Genomic DNA, 25,952 nt, shown 5'->3' with positions numbered 1-25,952 from the left:
ACTATTCACTAGTTTTTCTCAAATTTTCTAAGATATTTTGTGAAGAGAGTCATTAATACACAGATATTAAGACCCAGCTTGATTTTCAGAGATGAAAAAACCTAATTAGACAATTTGGCTCTTTTTAGCAGTTTAATCCTCTTTAAAAGTGGTAATTTCATACATTTTGAGATCTTCAAGGGTAAGCCTTCCATTCCTCAGGGGATAACCCAATGTATGATTCATTTTTATATAAGTTAGTTCTGATATGCCTGAGTGCTCAATAAACATTAGTATTCATCTTCTACCTCTGTTGGCTTAGTTATAAGTTAAAGTTGACTTTGAAACTAAACATTTTTCCATCTCTACCTCCGTGCCTCTTTATTTTACATATCTTTTTAAAAAACATATCTGCTAATGGATATAACAATGGAAACCATTTCTTTAGCCTTGCAAGGTTTAAATTTCAAACTCCAAAGAATATTCTCTTTCCCAGAGATAAATTTGTGGCAGCACAGTAGTTGGTGCCTTATTTTAATGCTGGTGTGTTTTGGTTTTGCTTTTGCTTTATTGGTGCCTTATGACCCACTCAGGATTCTTCCAGTCTTACTCTCTTTTATTTGTGCCACTAAGGGGCTCTCCTCACTAGCCTCCAGTACATAAACTAGAGATCACAAATTGTCCCACAGATGTACAATTGACCCTTGAACCACACGGGGGTTAGTGGTGCCAACCCTTCTATGCAGTCGAAAATCTGTGTATGATTTATAGTTAGCCCTCCATATCTGACGTTCCTCCCTATCTGTGGTTCCATATCTGTGGATTCAACCAACCCCAGATCATATAGTACTACAGTATTTACTATTGAAAAAAATCCACATATCAGTGGATCTGCACAATTCAAACTCATGTTATTCAAGGGTCAGCTGTATTTTACCTGGTCTTTGTGGTGTCAGTTTTTTTCTCCTTTAATTTCAGTTGGTTCCCAACTTTTTAAAATGAGATATTATATCATTCAGACTTTGGCTTATCTTGAAGAATTGAAACCTCTGAGAACATTGGGCCTGCATGTCAACATAACAGTTGGGTAAAGCTGATTAGTTGCCTTCTCTTTAGAAAGGCATGTTCTCATTCTCCAATTAGATATGGTTTCCACTTCATCTCTTCTCTTACATCAGCCTGTGAAACTCATTACATTACCTACCAAATCCCTCTAAACATTTGAATTTGTGACCCAGGCCTGTACCTTTCCTTCTTTTCCACACAGGCTCTCACAGGTTCTCATTGACACTAGGGAAGTAGCACATTGAAAAGATGCCTTCTTATTCCTCCTTATTGTTGGGTATAACTTCCTTGCAATTTCAAAACCATCTGTGGTAGTCCAATCCAATATCAAAATCTGGTACTGTAATGCAGCTTTGAGAAATTCCTTTAACTTGTACAAAGAATCAGTATCTCCATCAGAGGAAAGAATGCTTGCAGCCTGCCTCTTCTTTTTGCTAAGATAGCTTCAGTATGAAAACCCATGTACTTCAGTACATTTTTTTAAAAAAGAAATACCAAGGTCTGTTTTAGCTGTAAAAGTAGTGGTTTCCTGAGCTTTATAAATGACTGAACTAAAACAAATCAAGCCTGTAGCAGCCATTAGTGATTTCTCTATTCTGAATTGTACAGAATAGAATCTATAACTACTACATGGTTTAGTTAACTTTGTCTAAACTTTGTCTAATACTTCTGAATTGAAGTATTTTCTGAGAAATTCTTTGGTGATAGAAGGAATGATCATTTTTGGACTTCACATGAACTTCATTCAAGTTTGGAGTACTTTCCACCTAAAGTTTCACTATTGACAGGTCAGATTTTTTTGCCTCTCGATGCATTTGATACTCTGTATGCTTGGCACATGTAACATCAGGACAGTAAGCACACCAAAGCCAGTTGAACCTCTGGGAAGCCACTGAAGATCTGATGAAATGTAACTGTATTCCTTTTTCAGTGCAACTTTGATATTCAGTGCAGGTGTTGGGGGGGGGCGGCGCAGAAGTAAAAACAAAATTAAAAAGGCAAGGTGAGAAAAGATAATTCTAGAGCTGAAATAAAAAGAAAAGGACCTTTCTAAGAATTGAAATCACTAAGATCAGATACCAATGAAGATATTTCATAGGTGCTGTATATTTCGGGTGTTTATAGAATGTTTATACTTAGAAAACCATAAATTGATTATTGTAAAGATGTGAAACAGGTTAGGAAAATCATAAAGTATTTATGAATCCCAAAGCTTCATAAATGTTGACTTAAATAGCACAGTTCACTTCTGAAGAGATTATTCTTTGAGAAGCAAAAGCAAGTGTGAAGAGAAGAATGTATCTCAGAACTAAAGTATATTGTAGTTGTATTTTAATAACCTGTATCAGAGAGGTGAAAATTTTAGGTTCAGTGATATTTTGTACCACTGTGGATGCCATTTTCTTTGGGACTGTTTTGTCTAATAAGAGAATTGACATCATTTGGGCAGTCTTCCAACAACTGAGCATGATTTGAGCCTTTTCACTTGTTAAATCTTTTTTTTTTAATAGAAAACAATAAAAATAATAAAATATAAACAAAAATAGCAGTATAATGAACTCTTCTGTATCCATCATCCAGGTTCAACTCACAGTTAATCTTTTTTTTTTTTTTATTTCTGAGATATACATTTTAAAGTAATAACTAGAATTATGACTTATAACATTATACCAGAACATATAAGATTTTTAGAAATTTCATGTAATGTCTGAAACATTTATATTAACATATTTCCATACAGATAACCCAGTGAAAGTTTAGTATTAGTTGTTTTGTTTGTTTGTTTGTTTTTTATACTGCAGGTTCTTGTTAGTCATCAATTTTATACACATCAGTGTATACATGTCAATCCCAGTCGCCCAATTCAGCACACCACCATCCCCACCCCACCGCAGTTTTCCCCCCTTGGTGTCCATATGTCTGTTCTCTACATCTGTGTCTCAACTTCTGCCCTGCAAACCGGCTCATCTGTACCATTTTTCTAGGTTCCACATACATGCGTTAATATACGATATTTGTTTTTCTCTTTCTGACTTACTTCATTCTGTATGACAGTCTCTAGATCTATCCACATCTCAGCAAATGACTCAGTTTCATTCCTTTTTATGGCTGAGTAATATTCCATTGTATATATGAACCACAGCTTCTTTAACCATTCGTCTGTCGATGGGCATTTAGGTTGCTTCCATGACCTGGCTATTGTAAATAGTGCTGCAATGAACATTGGGGTGCATGTGTCTTTTTGAATTATGGTTTTCACTGGGTATACGCCCAGTAGTGGGATTGCTGGATCATATGGTAAATCTATTTTTAGCTTTTTAAGGAACCTCCATAGTGTTCTCCATAGTGGCTGTATCCATTTACATTCCCACCAACAGTGCAAGAGGGTTCCCTTTTCTCCACACCCTCTCCAGCATTTGTTGTTTGTAGATTTTCTGATGATGCCCATTCTAACCGGTGTGAGGTGATACCTCATTGTAGTTTTGATTTGCATTTCTCTAATAATTAGTGATGTTGAGCATCTTTTCATATGCTTCTTGGCCATCTGTATGTCTTCTTTGGAGAAATGTCTATTTAGGTCTTCTGCCCATTTTTGGATTGGGGTGTTTGTTTCTTTAATATTGAGCTGAATGAGCTGTTTATATATTTTGGAGATTAATCCTTTGTCCGTTGATTCGTTTGCAAATATTTTCTCCCATTCTGAGGGTTGTCTTTTCGTCTTGTTTATGGTTTCCTTTGCTGTGCAAAAGCTTTGAAGTTTCATTAGGTCCCATTTGTTTATTTTTGTTTTTATTTCCATTACTCTAGGAGGTGGATCAAAAAAGATCTTGCTGTGATTGATGTCAAAGAGTGTTCTTCCTATGTTTTCCACTAAGAGTTTTGTACTGTCCGGTCTTACATTTAGGTCTCGAATCCATTTTGAGTTTATTTTTGTGTATGGTGTTAGGGAGTATTCTAATTTCATCCTTTTACATGTAGCTGTCCAGTTTTCCCAGCACCACTTATTGAAGAGACTGTCTTTTCTCCATTGTATATCTTTGCCTCCTTTGTCATAGATTAGTTGACCATACGTGTGTGGGTTTATCTCTGGGCTTTCTATCCTGTTCCACTGATCTATGTTTCTGTTTTTGTGCCAGTACCATATTGTCTTGATTACTGTAGCTTTGTAGTATAGTCTGAAGTCAGGGAGTCTGATTCCTCCAGCTCCGTTTTTTTCCCTCAAGACTGCTTTGGCTATTCGGGGTCTTTTGTGTCTCCATACAAATTTTAAGATGATTTGTTCTAGTTCCGTAAAAAATGCCATTGGTAATTTGATAGGGATTGCATTGAATCTATAGATTGCTTTGGGTAGTATAGTCATTTTCACAATATTGATTCTTCCAATCCAAGAACATGGTATATCTCTCCATCTGTTGGTATCATCTTTAATTTCTTTCATCAGTGTCTTATAGTTTTCTGCATACAGGTCTTTTGTCTCCCTAGGCAGGTTTATTCCTAGATATTTTATTCTTTTTGTTGCAATGGTAAATGGGAGTGTTTCCATAATTTCCCTTTCAGATTTTTCATCATTGGTGTATAGGAATGCAAGAGATTTCTGTGCATTAATTTTGTATCCTGCAACTTTACCAAATTCATTGATTAGCTCTAGTAGTTTTCTGGTGGCATCTTTAGGATTCCCTATGTATAATATCATGTCATCTGCAAACAGTGACACTTTTACTTCTTCTTTTCCAATTTATATTCCTTTTATTTATTTTTCTTCTCTGATTGCCGTGGCTAGGACTTCCAAAACTATGTTGAATAATAGTGGTGAGAGTGGCCATCCTTGTCTCGTTCCTGATCTTAGAGGAAATGCTTCCAGTTTTTCACCATTGAGAATGATGTTTGCTGTGGGTTTGTCGTATATGGCCTTTATTATGTTGAGGAAAGTTCCCTCTATGCCCACTTTCTGGAGAGTTTTTATCATAAATGGGTGTTGAATTTTGTCAAAAGCTTTTTCTGCATCTATTGAGATGATCATATGGTTTTTATTCTTCAATTCGTTAATATGGTGTATCACATTGATTGATTTGCGTATATTGAAGAATTCTTGCATCCCTGGGATAAATCCCACTTGATCGTGGTGTATGATCCTTTTAATGTGTTGTTGGATTCTGTTTGCTAGTATTTTGTTGAGGATTTTTGCATCTATATTCATCAGTGATATTGGTCTGTAATTTTCTTTTTTTGTAGTATCTTTGTCTGGTTTTGGTATCAGGGTGATGGTGGCCTCATAGAATGAGTTTGGGAGTGTTCCTTCCTCTGCAATTTTTTGGAAGAGTGTGAGAAGGATGGGTGTTAGCTCTTCTCTAAATGTTTGATAGAATTCACCTGTGAAGCCATCTGGTCCTGGACTTTTGTTTGTTGGAAGATTTTTAATCACAGTTTCAATTTCATTACTTGTGATTGGTCTGTTGATATTTTCTGTTTCTTCCTGGTTCAGTCTTGGAAGGTTATACCTTTCTAAGAATTTGTCCATTTCTTCCAGGTTGTCCATTTTATTGGCATAGAGTTGCTTGTAGTAGTGTCTTAGGATGTTTTGTATTCCTGTGGTGTCTGTTGTAACGTCTCCTTTTTCATTTCTAATTTTATTGATTTGAGTCCTCTCCCTCTTTTTCTTGATGAGTCTGGCTAATGGCTTATCAATTTTGTTTATCTTCTCAAAGAACCAGCTTTTAGTTTTATTGATCTTTGCTATTGTTTTCTTTGTTTCTATTTCATTTATTTCCGCTCTGATCTTTATGATTTCTTTCCTTCTGCTAACTTTGGGTTTTGTTTGTTCTTCTTTCTCTAGTTCCTTTAGGTGTAAGGTTAGATTGTTTACTTGAGATTTTTCTTGTTTCTTTAGGTAGGCTTGTATAGCTATAGACTTCCCTCTTAGAACTGCTTTTGCTGCATCCCATAGGTTTTGGATCGTCGTGTGTTCATTGTCATTTGTCTCTAGGTATTTTTTGATTTCCTCTTTGATTTCTTCAGTGATCTCTTGGTTATTTAGTAACATATTGTTTAGCCTCCACGTGTTTGTGTTTTTTACGTTTTTTTCCCTGTAATTGATTTCTAATCTCATAGCGTTGTGGTCAGAAAAGATGCTTCATATGATTTCGATTTTCTTAAATTCACTGAGGCTTGATTTGTGACCCCAGATGTGATCTATCCTGGGGAATGTTCCGTGCGCACTTGAGAAGAAAGTGTAATCTGCTGTTTTTGGATGGAATGTTCTATAAATATCAATTAAATCTATCTGGTCTGTTGTGTCATTTAAAGCTTCTGTTTCCTTATTTATTTTCATTTTGGATGATCTGTCCATTGGTGTAAGTGAGGTGTTAAAGTCCCCCACTATGATTGTGTTACTGTCAATTTCCTCTTTTATAGCTGTTAGCAGTTGCCTTATGTATTGAGGTGCTCCTATGTTGGGTGCATATATATTTATAATTGTTATATCTTCTTCTTGGATTGATCCCTTGATCGTTATGTAGTGTCCTTCCTTGTCTCTTGTAACATTCTTTATTTTAAAGTCTATTTTATCTGATATGAGTATAGCTACTCCAGCTTTCTTTTGATTTCCATTTGCATGGAATATCTTTTTCCATCCCCTCACTTTCAGTCTGTATGTGTCCCTAGGTCTGAAGTGGGTCTCTTGTAGACAGCATATATATGGGTCTTGTCTTTCTATCCATTCAGCAAGCCTGTGTCTTTTGGTTGGAACATTTAGTGCATTCACGTTTAAGGTAATTATCGATATGTATGTTCCTATGACCATTTTCTTAATTGTTTTGGGTTTGTTTTTGTAGGTCCTTTTCTTCTCTTGTGTTTCCCACTTAGAGAAGTTCCTTTAGCATTTGTTGTAGAGCTGGTTTGGTGGTGCTGAATTCTCTTAGCTTTTGCTTGTCTGTAAAGCTTTTGATTTCTCCATCCAATCTAAATGAGATCCTTGCCGGGTAGAGTAATCTTGGTTGTAGGTTCTTCCCTTTCATCACCTTAAGTATATCATGCCACTCCCTTCTGGCTTGTAGAGTTTCTGCTGAGAAATCAGCTGTTAACCTTATGGGAGTTCCCTTGTATGTTATTTTTCGTTTTTCCCTTGCTGCTTTCAATAATTTTTCTTTGTCTTTAATTTTTGCCACTTTGATTACTATGTGTCTCAGCGTGTTTCTCCTTGGGTTTATCCTGTATGGGACTCTCTGCGCTTCCTGGACTTGGGTGGCTATTTCCTTTCCCATGTTAGGGAAGTTTTCGACTATAATCTCTTCAAATATTTTCTCTGGTCCTTTCTCTCTCTCTTCTCCTTCTGGGACCCCTATAATGCGAATGTTGTTGCATTTAATACTGTCCCAGAGGTCTCTTAGGCTGTCTTCATTTCTTTTCATTCTTTTTTCTTTAGTCTGTTCCGCAGCAGTGAATTCCACCATTTTGTCTTCCAGGTCACTTATCCATTCTTCTGCCTCAGTTATTCTGCTATTGATTCCTTCTAGTGTAGTTTTCATTTCAGTTATTGTGTTGTTCATCTCTGTTTGTTTGTTCTTTAATTCTTCTAGATCTTTGTTAAACATTTCTTGCATCTTCTCGATCTTTGCCTCCATTCTTTTTTTTTTTTTTAATTATTTATTTGTTTATTTATTTATTTGTGGATGTGTTGGGTCTTCATTTCTGTGCCAGGGCTTTCTCTAGTTGCGGCAAGCGGGGGCCACTCTTCATCGCGGTGCGCGGGCCTCTCACTATCGCGGCCTCTCTTGTTGCGGAGCACAGGCTCCAGACGCGCAGGCTCAGTAATTGTGGCTCACGGGCCTAGTTGCTCCGCGGCATGTGGGATCTTCCCAGACCAGGGCTCGAACCCGTGTCCCCTGCATTGGCAGGCAGACTCTCAACCACTGCGCCACCAGGGAAGCCCTGCCTCCATTCTTATTCCAAGGCCCTGGGTCATCTTCACTATCATTATTCTGAATTCTTTTTCTGGAAGGTTGCCTATCTCCACTTCATTTAGTTGTTTTTCTGGGGTTTTATCTTGTTCCTTCATCTGGTATGTAGCCCTCTGCCTTTTCATCTTGTCTGTCTTTCTGTGAATGTCGTTAAGTCTTATATACCCACCACCTGTGCTTTTGTTGAGACTAGATTCCTTACACCCTGCTATCACAACCTAGTTAACCTTGGAAAACTCTGCATCTGTTTAGGGAAGCTGTCTGCTTTTGTGAGCCGAGGTAACCCTAAACAGACCCTTTGGGAGCTAAGGTTGCTGGTAAACCCTGTATTCTCATACTATGTATTTCTAACTCTGTTCTTTATCTTGGCACACAATTCCAAAGTGAATAAAAATGATTCTACCTTATTTATGTTTTGTAGCTTTCAACTGGTTTTCTGCTTCTGAACACGTGCATTCATCACAGTGATGCACTGTGGCAGAGATTCTGGGATGAGGCTGTATGTTCAATGTAGTCTGAAAAGTTAAAGCAACTTAAGGAATAATGATAAGTTTGTGAGCGACAGTACTGAAAAGAGAACTCTGAACTAGGGTGCTGCTGTTCCATTTGCTTTGGACCTAAGCAACTCTTTCGAATTATGCTCCTTCAGATTTTACCTAGAGGGCAAATCTTTGCCTCCAGATATGATCTCTAGAGGATTATGTAGATATACTTAAAACTTGTTATCCACAAAACCACAGTGGAATACCATTTCCCACCTACTCAGATGGCTAAAATGAAAAAGACACAGTAAGTGCCGGAGAAGATATGGAGAAATTGGAACTCTCCTACACTGCTAGTGGGGTTGTAAAGTGGCGCAGCCCCTCTGGAAAACAGTTTGACAGTTCCTCAAAATGTTAAATATAGAGCTACCAGATGACCAACACATACTTAAGAGAAATGAAAATATGTCCACACAAAAACTTGTACAAGATTGTTCACAGCAGCACTATTCATCATAGCCAAAAAGTGGAAGCAACCGAAATATCCATCAACTGATGGATAGATATACAAAATGTGGTGCAGCTATACAATGGAATGTTATTCAGCAATAAAATAGAATGACTTACTGATAAATACAACATGCACGAATCTTGAAAATATTATGCTAAGTGGAAGAAGCCGGTCACAAAAGACCCTTATGTTGTATGATTTTATTATTATATGAAAAGTTTAGAATAAGCAAATCTATGGATAATATAATATAGTTCAGGTTTCCAGGGACTGGGTAGAAAGGGGCAATGAGGAATGAATGCTAATGGATGGGTTTTCCTTGGGGGATAATGGAAATATTCTAAAATTAGTGCTGATGGTTGCACAACTCTGAGAATATGCTAAACCCACTAAATTTTATACTTTAAGTGGGTGAATTTAAGGTATATGAATTACATAGCAATAAAATTATTTTTAAAAACTTCATTATCAAACTTAAATTTTGGTAGTGATGATGGTGACTTCATATATTGAATACATGGGGGGGGGATGTGTGTGTGTGAAAAATACCTTAAAGCAGTATACACCTGGTGCTATTAAAGAATATAACATACTTTTAAGGCTTTTTGCTGTATTTCTGAACATAAAGCAAATATAACACAGTGATTTTATGACAAATTAATTTGATATTAACCAAATGATATTAAGTCATTGTGTTTCAGAGTAATTGGGCACAAATGGTATTGCCATAAATGACTATTAGAACTACTGTTACCTAGCCAAAAGAATGTATACTTCTCTATTTCCCCTCTGATTTTTTTCAGTATCTGTAATCATCATTAGTGTTTTCTGTTACCAAACATTTGGTTTTCTCTGTTACTGAATAAAACTCATTTTCATCACTTACTGATATGCATGTGCTAAAAGAAGAATTTACACCTCATGCCCAGTAACTTGGATTTACTTAACCTTTCAACTATAATATTTTTTCTGTGAGTAGTTTAACGCTGAGGCTTTCTGTGTTCTCTACTGGTCTTTTCCCTCCCTCATCACATGGCGATGTTCTGGCTGGTCTCATCCAGAGGCATCAAACACTGAGACTTGAAGTGGGTAACCTGGCCAAGCAACTACAGCATGACTACTCCAGTTTTGGTGGGGAAAGGAGTTCCTCATTAATGTTATATGTCATTGGAGAGAGGCAGGAAACAGTGGGAAGAAGAGGCCGTGGATTTTGGGTATGTGGGGTTGTTGGCATAATGGAAAGGGAGTAGTTGAGTTCAGAAAGGGCTGGATCATGTTTAGGCAGAAAAACAGATTGAGTTGCAAGCAACCACTGCTGCTTTGATCACCATTCTCCATCTCTGTTCGTAACCAACAAATAATACGTAAAAATATGTATGTGTTCCCTTTCGCAATAACTGATTTTAAAACTGAAACCAGTTTGATAAATGTTTACTGAACATCTCTTTTGTGCCATAGACAATGGTGTGTGCATTGCAGGGTTAGTTATAAAGGAAAACTGAGAACAATCTCTGGGAGAGTGAGATTGCTGTCTGGTGAGAAAAAGAAATCACAGATAATCTTCGGACCCTGAAGAGACAGAATTAGGTTTCTCTTTAGAATTGAGTAAATATTAGAACATAGGATTTTTAGTGGCAATAGAAAATACTCTGCCTGTTTTCTGATGCCTGAAATTCCCTTCACATGGAAACAATGTTGTTATTCTTTAAATTGCAATAATAGATTTAAAATACTTGATAAAGATAATAGATTTATTCCTAGTAAAGTATACTCAATCAAATATAAGCTTCTAACATCAAATTTTGTTGTGATTCAGGAGAGAAGAGTAGCATCAAAAGATATAAAAAGTATTTTATTAGACTGAGATCCTTGTTATCTTTTGTTGATAGGGAAAACTGTCTCATTCATTCCCAGCTCAAACACAGTGCCACTTCTTGCTATTGACACTCCACATTATTGATAATGTGGACAAATATATCACCTACACTGAAAACCTGGTAAGATTTACCAGATTCTCATTTCTCTGGTTTAATTTGTTTGCAGATGGATAGTGGAGCAGGATTTTGTGTCTGGAGTAGATATTTTTCTGCCAACACAGTGCTGTTTAGCTAGTTTTAAGAACTAGAATGTCATTTACATTTGAAGTGGTCTTTAGCCCAGCAGTGGATGGGTATTTCAAGTGCTGGGTTATTTGTTAAGTTCTTCCCTCTACTGGTCTTTTGGGAAATTTAATAGAAACCCCAGCTACCATGTGAGTGAAAATCAGTGAGAAATTATGTTCTCTGCCACAGATGTATACTTTTATGGAAATATGCTATTCGTTTTTCAGGAGGACAAGATCTTCAAACCCTTTCATTATGAATGGGGTTTGGTCTCCTTTCCCTTGAATCAAATATTTTTCAGCTAAAAATGTGTTATGTGGCTTAAATTTATAGTAGTAAACATAAATAAATAAGCAAATTTATTAGTAACTCTTCAGAAAGCATACTTTATAATTTTCTGAGATAAGGACATAGTAGCTTTGGAGTCACCTTAAATGATTAATTAGATCCATTCAGATTAGACTGTGTGCTAGTTTGGAGGCTAACTTGAATTTGTGTGTACAGTATGGAATTTGCTCAGCCTTTGAAAATAGTTTTTGGATTGATGACACATCTGTACTTTTTGGTCTCCTTACTTGAACTCTGTCTCTTCTCTGACAGTCAGTTATGTTGCTCCTCTATTCTTGCCTTGAAAAAGCTATCTAAAGTTGAGTTCCTCTTCAGAATTTAAGTGGAAAGTAAAAAGTACAGGTCACACACAGAGAGAATTTCATACGGGTACTCAGTGGCATATGAGCCAAGCTTGGTAGCCTTTTGGAATAAAATAGGCAACTGGAAAATCTGATTCTGAATGAGGGCCTTGTACCTTTATGAAAATTACTTTTTAGATGGGAAATTGAGAAGTTTCTGGTCAGTATCTTTTTTGCCATTGGCCCAATTCTGTTCAGGAGTAAGGGGTTTAAATTTTTAGGCTTTTTGGTTCTCTAAGGAATGAGACTTTGGGAAATTCCCTCGTGATCCAGTGGCTAGGACTTGATGTTTTCACTGCCGGTGCCTGGGTTCAGTCCCTGGTTGGGGAACTAAGATCCTGCATGCCACACAGCGTGGCCAAAAAAAAAAAGAGAGAGAGAGAGACTTCCTTACTGTATGAGAGTAATAACTAGGAAAAACATTATTTAGCTTGAATATGTCCCTAGTAAATATTGATACATGAAAACATTTCATATCAAACTTTCCTACAGGTGGTAACGAAGATTTGTCAAAAATCAAGGATCCAGTGTTTAAGCCAAATTATTCACCAGCCATTTACCAGATGAGTTCTGTAGCCTTGGCGCTGCTCCTTATGCTGCAGGGTTGATTATAAAGATAAGCCATAGTCCCTGCCCCAAATAAAGGGGAAGGGGCAGTATTGAACAGTTTGGACAAACTAAGTGCTTTACTTGTATTTATTTTGACACTTAATCTCGTAAATCTATTGCTAGATAGCCCTGTTTTTCTAATGAGGGAATTGCAGCTCAGAGAGGTGAAACCACTCGGCCAGTAATTAATGGATTTGAACCCAAGTCTTTCTGACTCTGAAATTTTACACAAACTGCCCTTCTGAAAGACAGGAATAAGTATAGTCAGGCTAAATATGATGATTGCTAGATCACTGCTATAACAAAGTGCTAATAAGACAGTTCACAAAGACGAAAAATGCTATGTTATGTGAGGGATCAGTAGAGACTTTGTGAGGGGAATTTAGTTTGACCCTGAGAAGAAAGGAGAGACTTGGAGTTAGGAATCCATTTTTATCATCAGAACACCCTTATCTGAGAGAGACCCCAAATATACATTTTGGGTTTGGGAGAGTTGCCAAGCCCTGTCTTTAAGGTTTGGGTTAGAATTCTAGGGTTCCCAATTCTATTTTTAAGACCCCAGTCTTAACTATAAAGTTTGTAAAGGTGATACAGGAGTGTTTGCTACACCCTGTATAGGACCACGATTTGAACTTGTTTTATTGACATCATCCCATTTTCTTCCCTCCCTACCTTTAATTATATTGTGGTGGGAATTTGAGATAGGGTGTCTTCAGGCTGATGTGGAAATAGTTCTATCCCTTCAACTGCAAGTTTGTACCAGGTGGCTGCTGAATGATTGGAAATCATTGACTTAGCTTGGAGACTCCAGACTTTGATAAAATGCTCATTCTTTTAGACAGTGTCCTGTAGTTTGGGAAATAACTCCTAAAAGTGTAAGAGGGAAGGGAATGACTGGGCATGGGGAGATTTTCCAGGCTTATGAGGTGGCTAGAGAAAAGACAGCAGAAATGAGAAAAACATATCATTCTATTTAAATCTTGGCTAGAGAGCCTGTTAAGTGTTTGGGGCAGGAAAAAACTGGGTTTGTGGCCTAAAATAATCATAGAGTAGTCCTGACAGGCTCTTTCTCTCTGCCCCATTCTCCTTGGAAGGAGGAAATTGGAGCTCCTCCATCTTGAAGTGATTTTTATAAAAATCTTAATTCTGAGCAGCCAGCCTCAGTAAAACAATTTTGCCATCTCTTGGTTACTTGAACGCCCCCAAAATAAAGGTAAATGAAAATAAGACTAACTGCTTTTAGACCACAGTGGTCTTTCCTGAAGTTCTGTAACCATTTTTCCTAAAGGAATGGAGATGGTTCCATTTATCTAGAAGGGATTATTACTGTGTCAGTCTGTGTGTATGTACACATACATGTTTTGTATAGGTACTTCCCTTCTCCCCAACCCTTTTAGAGTTGATGGCTTTATCCCTGATTGTTCAGTATAATAGTTTGCACATTCACTAAGAGAGCTTGTGTAGTAATGCTTGCTTTATTTTTTTTTTCTCTTCCATTCTTGTTTTATTTTTTACTTTTTTTTTTTCTTTGTGATGTGACATTTTCAGCTGATGTATTGAAAGCAAATCCTTCTAATTTGGGAGCCCAGATCACAAGAGTGAGTTTTTCTACTAGTGTCTTTAGCTGTGTATCTTTTTTTGTGTGTGTCTTTCTACCCTTTTCCCCTCCCAATTCAAAAAGATTCAAAACACATTTCATAAATATTAGATAAGAAAATTCCTCTGTCTGTTGAACATCATGCCTTTCCAACAAAGCAATGTCCACTTTATGTTGGGTCAGATTCCTTTTCCCAATGCTATTGTAAAAGCATAGGTTAATGTATGTGTTTTGGTTTGTTTGCTTTTATATTATCTAGTATGTTGAAAATAATTTTAGTTATGTCTTCATTGCAGATAGATATGTCTGGAGTCTGTCATCAGTGTGTCATAACGTTGCTGTTTTTGTTTTGTTTTAAGGAAAATTATATATAGTAGCTTCTGAGAATAAAAGACCCATTCTTTTATCAGGATTTTAAGTAATACTTTGACTTGTCTCTACTCTCCCATCTCATTCCCTGGATGTTCCTCTCAGGGCCATGAAGGAATGAAAAGCCACACATATTCCTCTCTAATTTCAGCAGACTGACCAGATGAAAGTGGTCAGACTGGTGAGCTCTGAACATGCAAGCACTGGAAGATGGTTTGTTTGATTAGTTAGCAAGAAAACTGTTCATGATGAAAAGAATAGCACCTTTTTATGGTGAAATAAAAGTATGCTTTCTATTAGTCCAAATGATTCAGATAACCTCCCCATGTAAGCTGTACATTGCTTTTTAAGATCTTACACCTGGGTAATTTTCTATACTAGCTTAACCCCTTTCTGTTCTCTTTGGCTTGTGTTATTACAATTTAACTCATGTTCTATTTGTCTAGTTTTGCATCCTGGAAGAGCAGGTGATTAAATAGTCCCTTTTCTTTTCTTCTAGTGTTCTTTTCTCCTGGTGTTGCTTGTTGCTTCTGAAATTATTTAATTTTGCCCAATAAAGCAAATGGTATGCTGTCCTAATTATGAATGCAGATACTCCAAGTGCTTTACCCAAAGTAATCAGCCATTGTGTTTTCAATTACCATAAGAGAGTATAACAATGTATTCTACGCTAGTGCTATAACCATTGATTATGGGTAAATATTCTGAAAGCCTTGCTTTCAGGATCCCCAAGTTATTCTAAATCACCCATTCCCTGTTCCTTTCTTTTGTTACCCAGAGATTGAAAGATCTCAAGCAGAGAGAGTTTGCTCGAAATGTCTCTTCAAGATCCCGCAAAGATGAGAAGAAGCAGGAGAAAGCCCTACGGCGGCTCCACGAGTTGGCAGAGCAAAGAAAACAAGCTGAATGGTGAGGACATTTTCTCTCCGAGCATTCTACAAATAATTATAACCCTTAAGATTTAAGAGTTATAATCTGTTTTTTTAAAAATTGAGGTATAATTGACATATAATCCTTCAGTTTTTCTTTTCTTTTTTTAATTTTATTTATTTATTTTTGGCTGCATTGGGTCTTCATTGCTACGTGTGGGGCTTTCTCTAGTTGCGGTGAGCGGGGGCTACTCTTCGTTGGGGTGCGCGGGCTTCTCCTTGCGGTGGCTTCTCTTGTTGCAGAGCACAGGCTCTAGGCACGCAGGCTTCAGTAGTTGTGGCACGCAGGTTGAGTTGCTCCACGGCATGTGGGATCTTCCCGGACCAGGGCTTGAACCCGTGTCCCCTGCATTGGCAGGCGGATTCTTAACCACTGCGCCACCAGGGAAGCCCAATCCTTCAGTTTTTAATAGATCCTTCTTTCAGGGACTTCCCTGGTGGTGCAGTGGTTAAGAATCCACCTGCCAATGCAGGGGACACGGGTTTGAGCCCTGGGCCAGGAAGATCCCACATGCCACAGAGCAACTAAGCCCATGCGCCACAACTACTGAGCCTGCGCTCTGGAGCCCACGAGCCACAACTACTGAAGCCTGCGCGCCTAGAGCCCATGCTCCGCAACAAGAGAAACCACCGCAATGAGAAGCCCACGCACCGCAACGAAGAGTAGCCCCCGCTGGCCACAACTAGAGGAAGCCCATGTGCAGCAACGAAGACCCAACACAGCCAAAAATAAATAAATAAAAAATAAAATAAATTTAATAGATCCTTCTTTCAAACTAAAAGCATATCTATACTTGGAGTATAACATATTGCTTAAGAATTTGCGCTCCTGAGGCCGTATCCTATGATCTTTGTGACCATAGTTATCCAAGCTCTTTGCCTCAGTTTCCTTATCTGTAAGATGAAATGATCACAATTTATTTCTTATAGTTGTTGTAAGAAGTCATTAAGTTGTTATATCAAAGTGCTTATAAAAGAGTTCCTAGCACATAGAAGATGCTCAGTAAATCAGTAAATTATGCAACAATTATTATTCCCATTTTCCAACTTTTTTTTTCTTTTTTTTTTGACTGCCCTGCACGGCTTGCGGGATGTCAGTTCCCTGACCAGGGATTGAACCCTGGGCCACGGCAGTGAAAGCGCCAAATCCTAACCACTAGACCAGGGAATTCCCCTCCAATATTATTCTTATGTAGAAAAGCATATACATCACAGTATTCTACTGGGCACAGATTCAAGTGTTGTAACTGCCTTTTAAGTACTATAGAGTAGAGTTAGAACTAAACATTAAAACCTAGGAAATTCTATCCATTTATTTCTCTGTAGATTCCTGCCTTCTTGAGTGTTGTTTTTAATGTTCCTTCATGGTTCTTGATGATAAATTTGGGGCTGGTGTTTAGCCTTAGGTGGAATTTATCCCACCTAGGGCTGAATTTCCAAGCGACTAGACTTTGGGGACCCAGTCTTTGAGCATCTGAGAGTTCATGAGGTATGGGCCTCAATCCGAAGGACTTAGGTCCCTATGTTTGTTTTTAATGGCTGGCCAGTAACAAAGGAGGAACTGGTTACGGTGGAAGGAGAAGCTATGACTGTGGCTTTTAAAACTTTACAACCAAGTTGGGGCCAGAGTTTCCAAGATCATAGACTTTCTGGATTTTTGTCTCTGGATCCTTTTACTTATTTACTTCTCTTGTGTTTTGGAGGAAGGAGGAAGGGAAAGAACACATATAGTGTAAGTTTTGAAACAGAATTAACCCATGAGCTCTAATGTTGAGTTAAAATGCCTATTAAACTGGTTCTGATTCCTTCTTTGGCAGCTCTTTATGTTAAACACATTCCTCTTGGACTTGTAGCAAGGGTACCTCCTTAAAAATATATATACTACCTCGGACTTCCCTGGTGGCACAGTGGTTAAGAATCCGCCTGCCAATGCAGGGGACACGGGTTCGAGCCCTGGTCCGGGAAGATCCTACATGCCGTGGAGCAACGAAGCCCGTGTGCCACAACTACTGAGCCTGTGCTCTAGAGCCCACGAACCACAACTAGTGAAGCCTGCGCGCCTAGAGCCTGTGCTCCACAACAAGAGAAGCCACCGCAGTGAGAAGCCCGCGCACCACAATGAAGAGTAGCCCCCCTTCGCCGTAACCAGAGGAAAGCCCTTGCACTGCAATGAAGACCCAACGCAGCCAAAAATAAATAAATAAATAAATTTATTTTTAAAATAAATCAAATATTAAAAATATATATACCAGACCACTTTCTAGTTCTGGACATATTTTATTTTATTTTTATTTGTTTATTTTTTTATAAATTTATTTTATTTTTGGCTGCATTGGGTCTTCATTGCTGCACATGGGCTTTTCTCTAGTTGCGGCGAGCGGGGACTACTCTTTGTTGCGGCGTACGGGCTTCTCACTGCGGTGGCTTCTCTTGTTGCGGAGCACGGGCTCTAGGCACGCGGGCTTCAGTAGCTGTGGCGCACGGGCTCAGTAGTTGTGGCTTGCAGGCTCTAGAGCGCAGGCTCAGTAGTTGTGGTGCACGGGCTTAGTTGCTCCGTGGCATGTGGGATCTTCCCAGACCAGGGCTGCTCGAACCCATGTCCCCTGCATTGGCAGGCGGATTCTTAACCACTGCGCCACCAGGGAAGCCCTGGGACATATTCTAATACGTGTTTTTCTTTGGTAGTGAATGTTTTATTATTTATTTATTTATTTTTTGGCCACGCTGTGCAGCATTAGTTCTGTTTTAGAAATAAACAGTTAAAAGATGACCAAGTAATCTCTTGGGAGAATAAAAGAAGGTTTTGGCCCATCGTCAGGTCTTTCATTGTCCTAGGAGTAATGCGTGACCCCATAGTGTTATTGAAGTAGCGTGGCAAAGACTAAGCAAAAGGTCAAAATAAATTTTTAAAAATTCAATTTGAGGGTTTCTTTGCCATGGGATAGGTTTTGTGACACAGTGAGAGTATCTCTTGCTGCCTAAATCTTGTGGGTTCCATCCCACAATAACAACAGTTCAGATAGCAAAGGGGATACTATATTATCCAAATATATTTGGTCCCTGAGTTTAGGGCAGCTAGTAGCTAGGGTTTAGATTAAAAGGACTTCATCCAAATAATTCTCTTCAGTTCTTGAGTTTGGCTTGAGAGATACCTGTATAATCCACACACTGTAAAAATTTCAGACATGACAGGAGTTTAAAACACTGGCTTTGAGGTTCCTTGGTGCTCCTGTTTTCAAAGCTGAGAAGGTCCTTGGTAGAATTATGATCACTGTATGGAATGCCCAGAAAGTATCACAAAACTAAAGCTGATGCTTGGGCATGGTGCCAGGAGATAGGCACAGACTCTTAGTTTCTGTAACAGACATACTAACCTAACCACAAACCATCATAGCGTAGCACAGTGGAGGTTTCTGACTGTGTTCAACTCAGGGAATAGGCATGTTTTTAAAAATTGAAATTTGAAAGCACAGAAGAAATTGAGGGTTTTTTTGTTTTGTTTTGTTTTTTAGCTGTATGAAATACAGTTGATCCTTGAACAATGTGGAGGTTAGGGGTGCCAGTGACCCCCCAGCCCCCCCACACGCCTACACAGTCAAAGATCTGTGTATAATTTTGTAGTCAACCCTCCGTATTTGTGGTTCCACATCCACGGATTCAACCAGCCACAGATTGTGTGATATGTATTTATTGAAAAAAAAATCTGTGCATAAGTGGGCCCTCGCAGTTCAAACCTGCAAACCTGTATTCAAGGGTGAACTGTGCAACCTTTGTGAATAGATGTTCAGCCATATGTTTGATGGCATACTGATGGGTAGGATGATACAATAAGAATTAAGAATGGATACAGGACAGGTGGGCTGTACCAGACAGTAATGATAGTGTATTCGAATTGAGAGGTAAACTTCAGTTTTTATATTTTAGACAGCGAAGGAAGAAACAGCAGTAACTGGCTATCCCTGCGAATGTAGCTTGGTAGATTAGTAGTGTGAGACTTTGCCTAACCTCACTGAGGAAGTTCCTTTTGTTAGCACAGGGCTGGGGAATGACCATCACTCAGTGTCTTTAAGATCTGCCTGTGATGAATGGTCAAGCATAAGGGATTAGTATCATATAAGAAGTATGAGGGACTTCCCTGGTGGTCCAGTGGTTAAGACTCCATGCTTCCTTCCACTGCAGGGGGTGCGTATTTGATCCCTGGTCGGGGAACTAAGGTCCTACATGCTGCGTGGGGAGGCCAAAAATTAAAAAAAAAGGAGGTATGAAATGTTCCCTAAACCTGTTTTTTTTGTTTTTCATTTTTCTAAACCATTGTGTAGTGCACCTGGAAGTGGTCCCATGTTCAGACCAACCACAGTGGCTGTAGATGAAGAAGGTGGAGATGATGATAAAGAAGAATCAGCAACAAACAGTGGCACAAGTGCCACTGCCACTTGTGGCCTGGGATCTGAATTCTCCACAGATAAAGGAGGCCCTTTCACTGCAGTACAAATCACTAATACCACTGGACTGACACAGTCTCCTGGGCTAGCCTCTCAAGGCATCAGCTTTGGCATTAAGAATAATCTGGGGACCCCACTGCAAAAATTGGGAGTGTCATTTTCTTTTGCCAAGAAGGCTCCTGTCAAACTCGAATCAATAGCATCAGTTTTCAAGGACCATGCAGAGGAAGGGACCTCTGAAGATGGAACAAAAGCTGATGAGAAGGGTGCAGACCAAGGACTGCAGAAGATGGGAGACTCCGATGGTAGCAGTAATATTGATGGTAAAAAAGAGGATGAAGACCCTCAGGACGGAGGGTCCCTTGCCTCAACATTATCTAAGTTAAAAAGAATGAAGCGAGAAGAAGGGGCTGGGGCTACAGAGCCAGAGTATTACCACTACATCCCCCCAGCACACTGCAAAGTAAAACCTAATTTTCCTTTCCTACTCTTTATGAGAGCCAGTGAACAAATGGAAGGTGATAATAGTACACACCCAAAGAATGCCCTAGACAGCAAAAAAAGTAGTTCTCCCAAGCCTAAAGGCTGCATCAAGGTGGCAGCAAGCCAAGGAGCAGAAAAGACAGTTGGTGAAGTCTCTGAACAGCAGATGGAAACCAGTGTGGCTGAGCCCTCAGAGCCTGAAAGCAAAGCTGAGACAAAGAAGGCCTCAGGAGGGGATGTAAGTGAGCATAGTTTAGAGAGTCAGAGTCAGAAGGATTCAGAGATCCAAATGTGTGAGTCTAATCCTCCTAAAGAAATCTCTCAGGCCACTCCAGCAGGGAAAGAAAGCCAGGAGGGACCCAAACATCCTACTGGTCCCTTCTTTCCCGTTTTAAGCAAAGATGAAAGCACTGCCCTCCAGTGGCCATCAGAACTACTAATTTTCACGAAGGCAGAACCCTCCATTTCTTACAGTTGTAATCCTTTGTACTTTGACTTCAAGCTTTCAAGGAACAAAGATGCCAGAGCTAAAGGGACAGAAAAACCAAAGGATATAGGAGGCTCCTCAAAGGACCATCTCCAAAGCCTTGATCCTAGTGAGCCAAATAAAAGCAAGGAGGAGGGAGAGAATGTAGAACATTCTTCAGGAGGCAGAATAGATGCACCTGCTTCAGGGTCTGCCTGTAGCACCCTGAATAAGCAGGAGCCTGGGGGTAGCCATGGGTCAGAGACAGAAGACACGGGGAGAAGCCTTCCTAGCAAGAAAGAACGATCTGGGAAGTCCCACCGACACAAAAAGAAGAAGAAGCACAAAAAATCCAGCAAACACAAACGGAAACACAAGCCTGACCCAGAAGAGAAAAGCTCTAAGGCAGAGTCTGGGGAGAAGTCTAAGAAGCGCAAGAAGCGAAAACGAAAGAAGAATAAGTCATCAGCCCCAGCAGATTCTGAACGGGGGCCCAAACCAGAACCCCCTGGTAGTGGTAGCCCTGCACCACCGAGAAGACGGCGGCGAGCCCAAGATGATTCCCAGCGGAGAGCCATTCCAGCTGAAGAAGGGAGCAGTGGCAAGAAGGATGAAGGTGGAGGTGGTGGCAGCTCCCAAGATCATGGTGGGAGGAAACACAAAGGTGAACCTCCAACTTCGTCCTGTCAGCAAAGAGCTAGCAGCAAATGGAGCAGCCGATCCAGCCATCGAAGTCGACCCAGTAGTGGAGATGAGGATAGTGATGATGCTTCGTCACGCCGGCTGCACCAGAAGTCTCCATCCCAGTACAGTGAGGAGGAGGAGGAGGAAGAGGAGGAAGAAGAGTCGGGCAGTGAGCATTCCCGTAGCCGCTCACGGTCTGGCCGGCACCATTCTTCTCGCCGTTCCTCCCGGCGTTCTTACTCAAGTAGCTCAGATGCTTCTTCAGACCAGAGCTGCTATAGTAGACAACACAGTTACTCTGATGACAGCTATAGTGATTATAGTGACCGATCACGAAGGCACTCCAAGCGCTCCCACGACTCTGATGACTCAGACTATACCAGTTCCAAGCACCGGTCCAAGCGGCACAAATATTCATCTTCTGATGATGACTATAGCCTCAGTTGCAGCCAGTCCCGAAGCCGATCTCGGAGTCATACTAGGGAGCGCTCAAGATCCAGGGGCCGCAGCCACAGCAGCAGTTGTAGTCGCAGCCGGAGCAAACGGAGAAGCCGCAGCACCACAGTCCACAGCTGGCAGCGGAGTCGGAGCTATAGCCGGGACCGCAGCCGCAGCACCCGGAGCCCTTCACAGAGATCAGGCTCCAGGAAGGGATCATGGGGTCACGAGAGCCCTGAGGAGAGGCGTTCTGGTCGTCGAGACTTCATTCGCTCTAAAATCTACCGCTCCCAGTCTCCCCACTATTTCCGATCAGGCCGGGGAGAAGGTTCCGGGGAGAAGAAGAAAGAAGATGGCAGAGGAGATGATGGTAAAGGGATAGGCCCACCCTCCCAGAACAGCAACACTGGCCCAGGAAGAGGGTCAGAAGGTGACTGCAACCCTGAAGACAAGAACTCTGTCACTGCCAAACTGCTACTGGAGAAGATCCAGTCAAGGAAAGTGGAGAGGAAACCCAGTGTGAGTGAGGAGGTGCTGGCCACCCCTAATAAAGCCGGGCTCAAGCTCAAGGACCCTCCACAAGGTTATTTTGGGCCCAAGCTCCCCCCTTCTCTTGGCAATAAGCCTGTCCTTCCACTGATAGGGAAGCTCCCAGCTACCCGAAAGCCCAACACCAAGAAATGTGAAGAGTCTGGTTTAGAAAGGGGGGAAGAGCAAGAGCAGTCAGAGACAGAAGAAGGGCCTCCAGGGAATAGTGATGCCCCATTTGGACATCAGTTCTCCTCAGAGGAAACAGCTGGCCCCTTATCAGACCCACCCCCAGAAGAGCCAAAGTCTGAAGAAGCTACTGCTGATCACCCTGTGGCTCCGTTAGGCACCCCAGTGCACTCTGACTGCTATCCTGGGGACCCATCCATCTCCCATAACTACCTCCCTGACCCCAGTGATGGGGACACCCTCGAGTCCCTGGATAGTGGCAGTCAACCAGGCCCTGTGGAATCCAGCTTGCTGCCTATAGCGTCAGACCTTGAGCACTTCCCCAGTTATGCACCTCCCAGTGGGGAGCCTAGTATTGAGTCAGCTGATGGGGTTGAGGATGCTTCCCTAGCCCCACTGGAAAGCCAGCCCATCACCTTCACTCCCGAGGAGATGGAGAAGTACAGCAAGCTCCAGCAGGCCGCGCAGCAACACATCCAGCAGCAGCTTCTGGCCAAGCAAGTAAAGGCCTTTCCCGCCTCGGCTGCCCTGGCCCCAGCCACTCCAGCCTTGCAGCCCATCCACATTCAGCAGCCGGCCACAGCCTCTGCCACCTCCATCACAACTGTTCAGCATGCCATCCTACAACATCATGCCGCAGCAGCTGCTGCTGCCATTGGCATTCACCCCCACCCTCATCCCCAGCCACTTGCCCAAGTACATCATATTCCCCAGCCCCACCTGACCCCCATTTCCTTGTCCCACCTCACTCACTCAATCATCCCTGGCCATCCTGCCACCTTTCTAGCTAGCCATCCCATCCATATCATTCCCGCCTCAGCCATCCATCCTGGGCCCTTTACCTTCCACCCTGTTCCACATGCTGCCCTCTACCCTACCCTACTTGCCCCCCGGCCTGCTGCAGCAGCTGCCACTGCCCTCCACCTTCACCCACTACTTCACCCCATCTTCTCAGGTCAGGACCTGCAGCACCCCCCCAGCCATGGAACATGAGTTGGATAGGAGCCCAGGTAGGGCCAGGGAAGGTGACCCATAAATCTTCCCTTGGGGTGTTGAGCCATTAATACCAGCAAGTAGAAGCTGGAATGGGCAGTGTCTGACAGCCAAAGAGTTGAGTTTTGGCTTGCAGGGGTGGTTTTAGATTTGAGGTTTGCTTTGGGTTTACTATCAGGGATTTTTTTCCCTTTTCCCCTTTCTGTTTGTCCCTCCCTCTCCTGTGTTTCTAAGCTTGGGAACACCAGTAAGTGCTACCCACCCCTCTTTGGCAACATCTCCAAACTGTTGAGTTTAGATACTCCCCTCCTCTCTCTACTTTCCTCTGCACTTGTCTATACATTTTAAAACATCTTCCTCCTCTCTGGCTGGCGGGTTTTCCATCTGGTCCTGCTTTATCAGTGTCTTTGACCTTGGTGACCTTATTTATCCCGGGTGAAGTGGAAAGGGAGTCTGACCTGGAACCAGGTGCCACTCAGGCTGTCATTCGATCCACTTCCCACACAAACAGCCACACATTTGGCACTGTTGTCCTCGTGTCCCTCATCCCAGAAGAGACATCTGCATATCCCAGAAAAGAAGATCCTATCATGAATAGAAGCTATGCGGAACATAGAGTCGCCCATGTGCTTCCCCAGAGAGGAGCTCATGTGTCTGAAGGGTGTATTTTCTTCTGTCATGTTGATGTTTCCTTCTTAATTTATAGGATTTTTTAATGTAAAAAATTGCACTGAACTCTATAAACGTAAATGCTGCTTTTTGTAGCTCATATAAAAAAGGTTCCATATTTGTAGTATACTGCAATAATATTTTTTACATCCAGCTCTTTAAGTGATCCTTGTTCTGGTGGCTTTGTGTAAATATGTTTGCCCTAGTTGAATTAAGAAACTTTAAAGGTTATAAAATGAAAACAAAAAAATAAAGTATTTGTTTTCTGCTAGATGCAAAAATGATTAAGCATGTATATTTTATCAAGCTCATGTATTTTTTGAAGTTATGAACTATAAAAATGTTAAAACAGAAAAAGGAACGTTGTTTAACATTCTTTGCAGAGACAAAATTTGCAGTAAGTGGTGCCCCCAGCACTAGACTTTTTGAACTAATGGGCAGCAGTCAGCTGGGGGTGTCAGAGGGATACTCAGTTACGACAGAGTCTCCCTCACGTGCTTTGCTGTTTTATACAGAGAAACAGGTGCGCCCCACAGAGGAGGAGAGAGAGATTCAAGAGCTTTATACTCTGGAAGCAGTGAGATTCAGTATGATTGTCCTGGGGGATTCCTGGGTTTCCGGGGTGCCTGTCCCAGCCAGTCCATTTGCCTTCCTAGTACTTAGCCCCCTCTGACAAAATTTTTTAATGTGCCTTTTGGGTTGGCTAGAAACTGAAGTAGAAGTAGACTGGAGGATGATAGAGTTGGGACAGTTTTTCCTCTTCCACTTACTGGGAGGTGAGCACATTTATGGATTCTGCAGATTGTTTTGCTTCATAGTTTCCATGCCTTCTACCCAGCTTAGTTTAAGCAGTAAAGATACCTTTTTTCTTTTCTCCCATGACACTTATCAGGGGAAGTACCACCTCAATTCCTCTTCCTCCTCTTCTTGCGTTTCACCCGGCTCTCAGACCTAGTTAATACACTGACCCAAAGGTGTTTATATTGTAGGTCTCATCTTCTTTGGTGTAGTTAGTACTTCCCTGTTTGGCATATCCCTACCTATTCCTGTGGCTAGAATTGGTTGGGTGGTCACCTGACAGGAAAAACAAGCCCTTCTTACGTGGGCCAGGGCTCTGTTCTGCCTTTCTTCTTCAATTTCCAAAAGAGAAAGGCTTTGAGTTTATGACAAGCAAGTGCTGGGCAAACAAGACTCTTGACAGCCTTCTGCCTGTTCAGTGCTCCTCATCTGATTCAGAAGCATCGCTTATTTGATGACTAGCACTGGAAAATGAAATCATCTGTTTGAAGTGAAGGGACTCATTTTTCTTTGCTTTCAGCCCATGTAAATATTTAAATAATACAGTATTAACATTTTTGTGCTGCTTCCCATTAGCTTGTAGATTGAGCCATACTCTGGCTGCCTCTCTGCCTTCCTGGAGGCAGTTTCCTTTAATTTCCAGAATAGTGATTTTAAAACTAAAAAAAAAAAAAAGAAAGAAATAACCTATCCTTACTTACAAGCATAACAGATTGTATTTAACTTTATCACATATGATAGAGATATATATGCTGTAAAATTAGGGAAAGGAACTTTCTAATAAACCAATGATTTGTGGAAACTTAGAGTCTGTCGTGATTGTTGCCCCATCCACTCGAGTGGGGAAGGGATGGAGGGAGTTATGGTTTACAAATAACATCTTGTTTGAAGTGATCATAGATTCTTATGAACCATATGATGTTTAGACTGTGCTTCTCAAAGCTCAGCTGCCCAAGTAGAGGGGAAAGCTTATG

At 40.9% G+C, this 25,952-nt stretch overlaps 1 protein-coding gene across 6 annotated transcripts in view; it reads left to right on the top strand.

Annotated features, from left to right (window-relative positions):
- GPATCH8 (G-patch domain containing 8) overlaps positions 1 to 25,770 on the top strand; it is a 113,413-nt gene extending 87,643 nt beyond the window's left edge. For all 6 annotated transcript variants that reach the window (XM_059906963.1, XM_059906958.1, XM_059906959.1 and 3 more), the window contains 2 exons: positions 15,138 to 15,268; positions 19,608 to 25,770. In XM_059906963.1, coding sequence (XP_059762946.1) covers positions 15,138 to 15,268; positions 19,608 to 23,511 — 4,035 coding nt within the window. In that variant the 3' untranslated portion in view covers positions 23,512 to 25,770. The remainder of the gene's footprint in view (positions 1 to 15,137; positions 15,269 to 19,607) is intronic.
- The last annotated feature ends 182 nt before the right edge of the window (positions 25,771 to 25,952 follow it).

The sequence above is a fragment of the Balaenoptera ricei genome, chromosome 20 (assembly GCF_028023285.1).
Source record: "Balaenoptera ricei isolate mBalRic1 chromosome 20, mBalRic1.hap2, whole genome shotgun sequence".
In the NCBI taxonomy this organism is placed as follows: Eukaryota; Metazoa; Chordata; class Mammalia; order Artiodactyla; family Balaenopteridae; genus Balaenoptera; species Balaenoptera ricei.
This window is presented reverse-complemented; position numbering and strand designations above follow the sequence as displayed.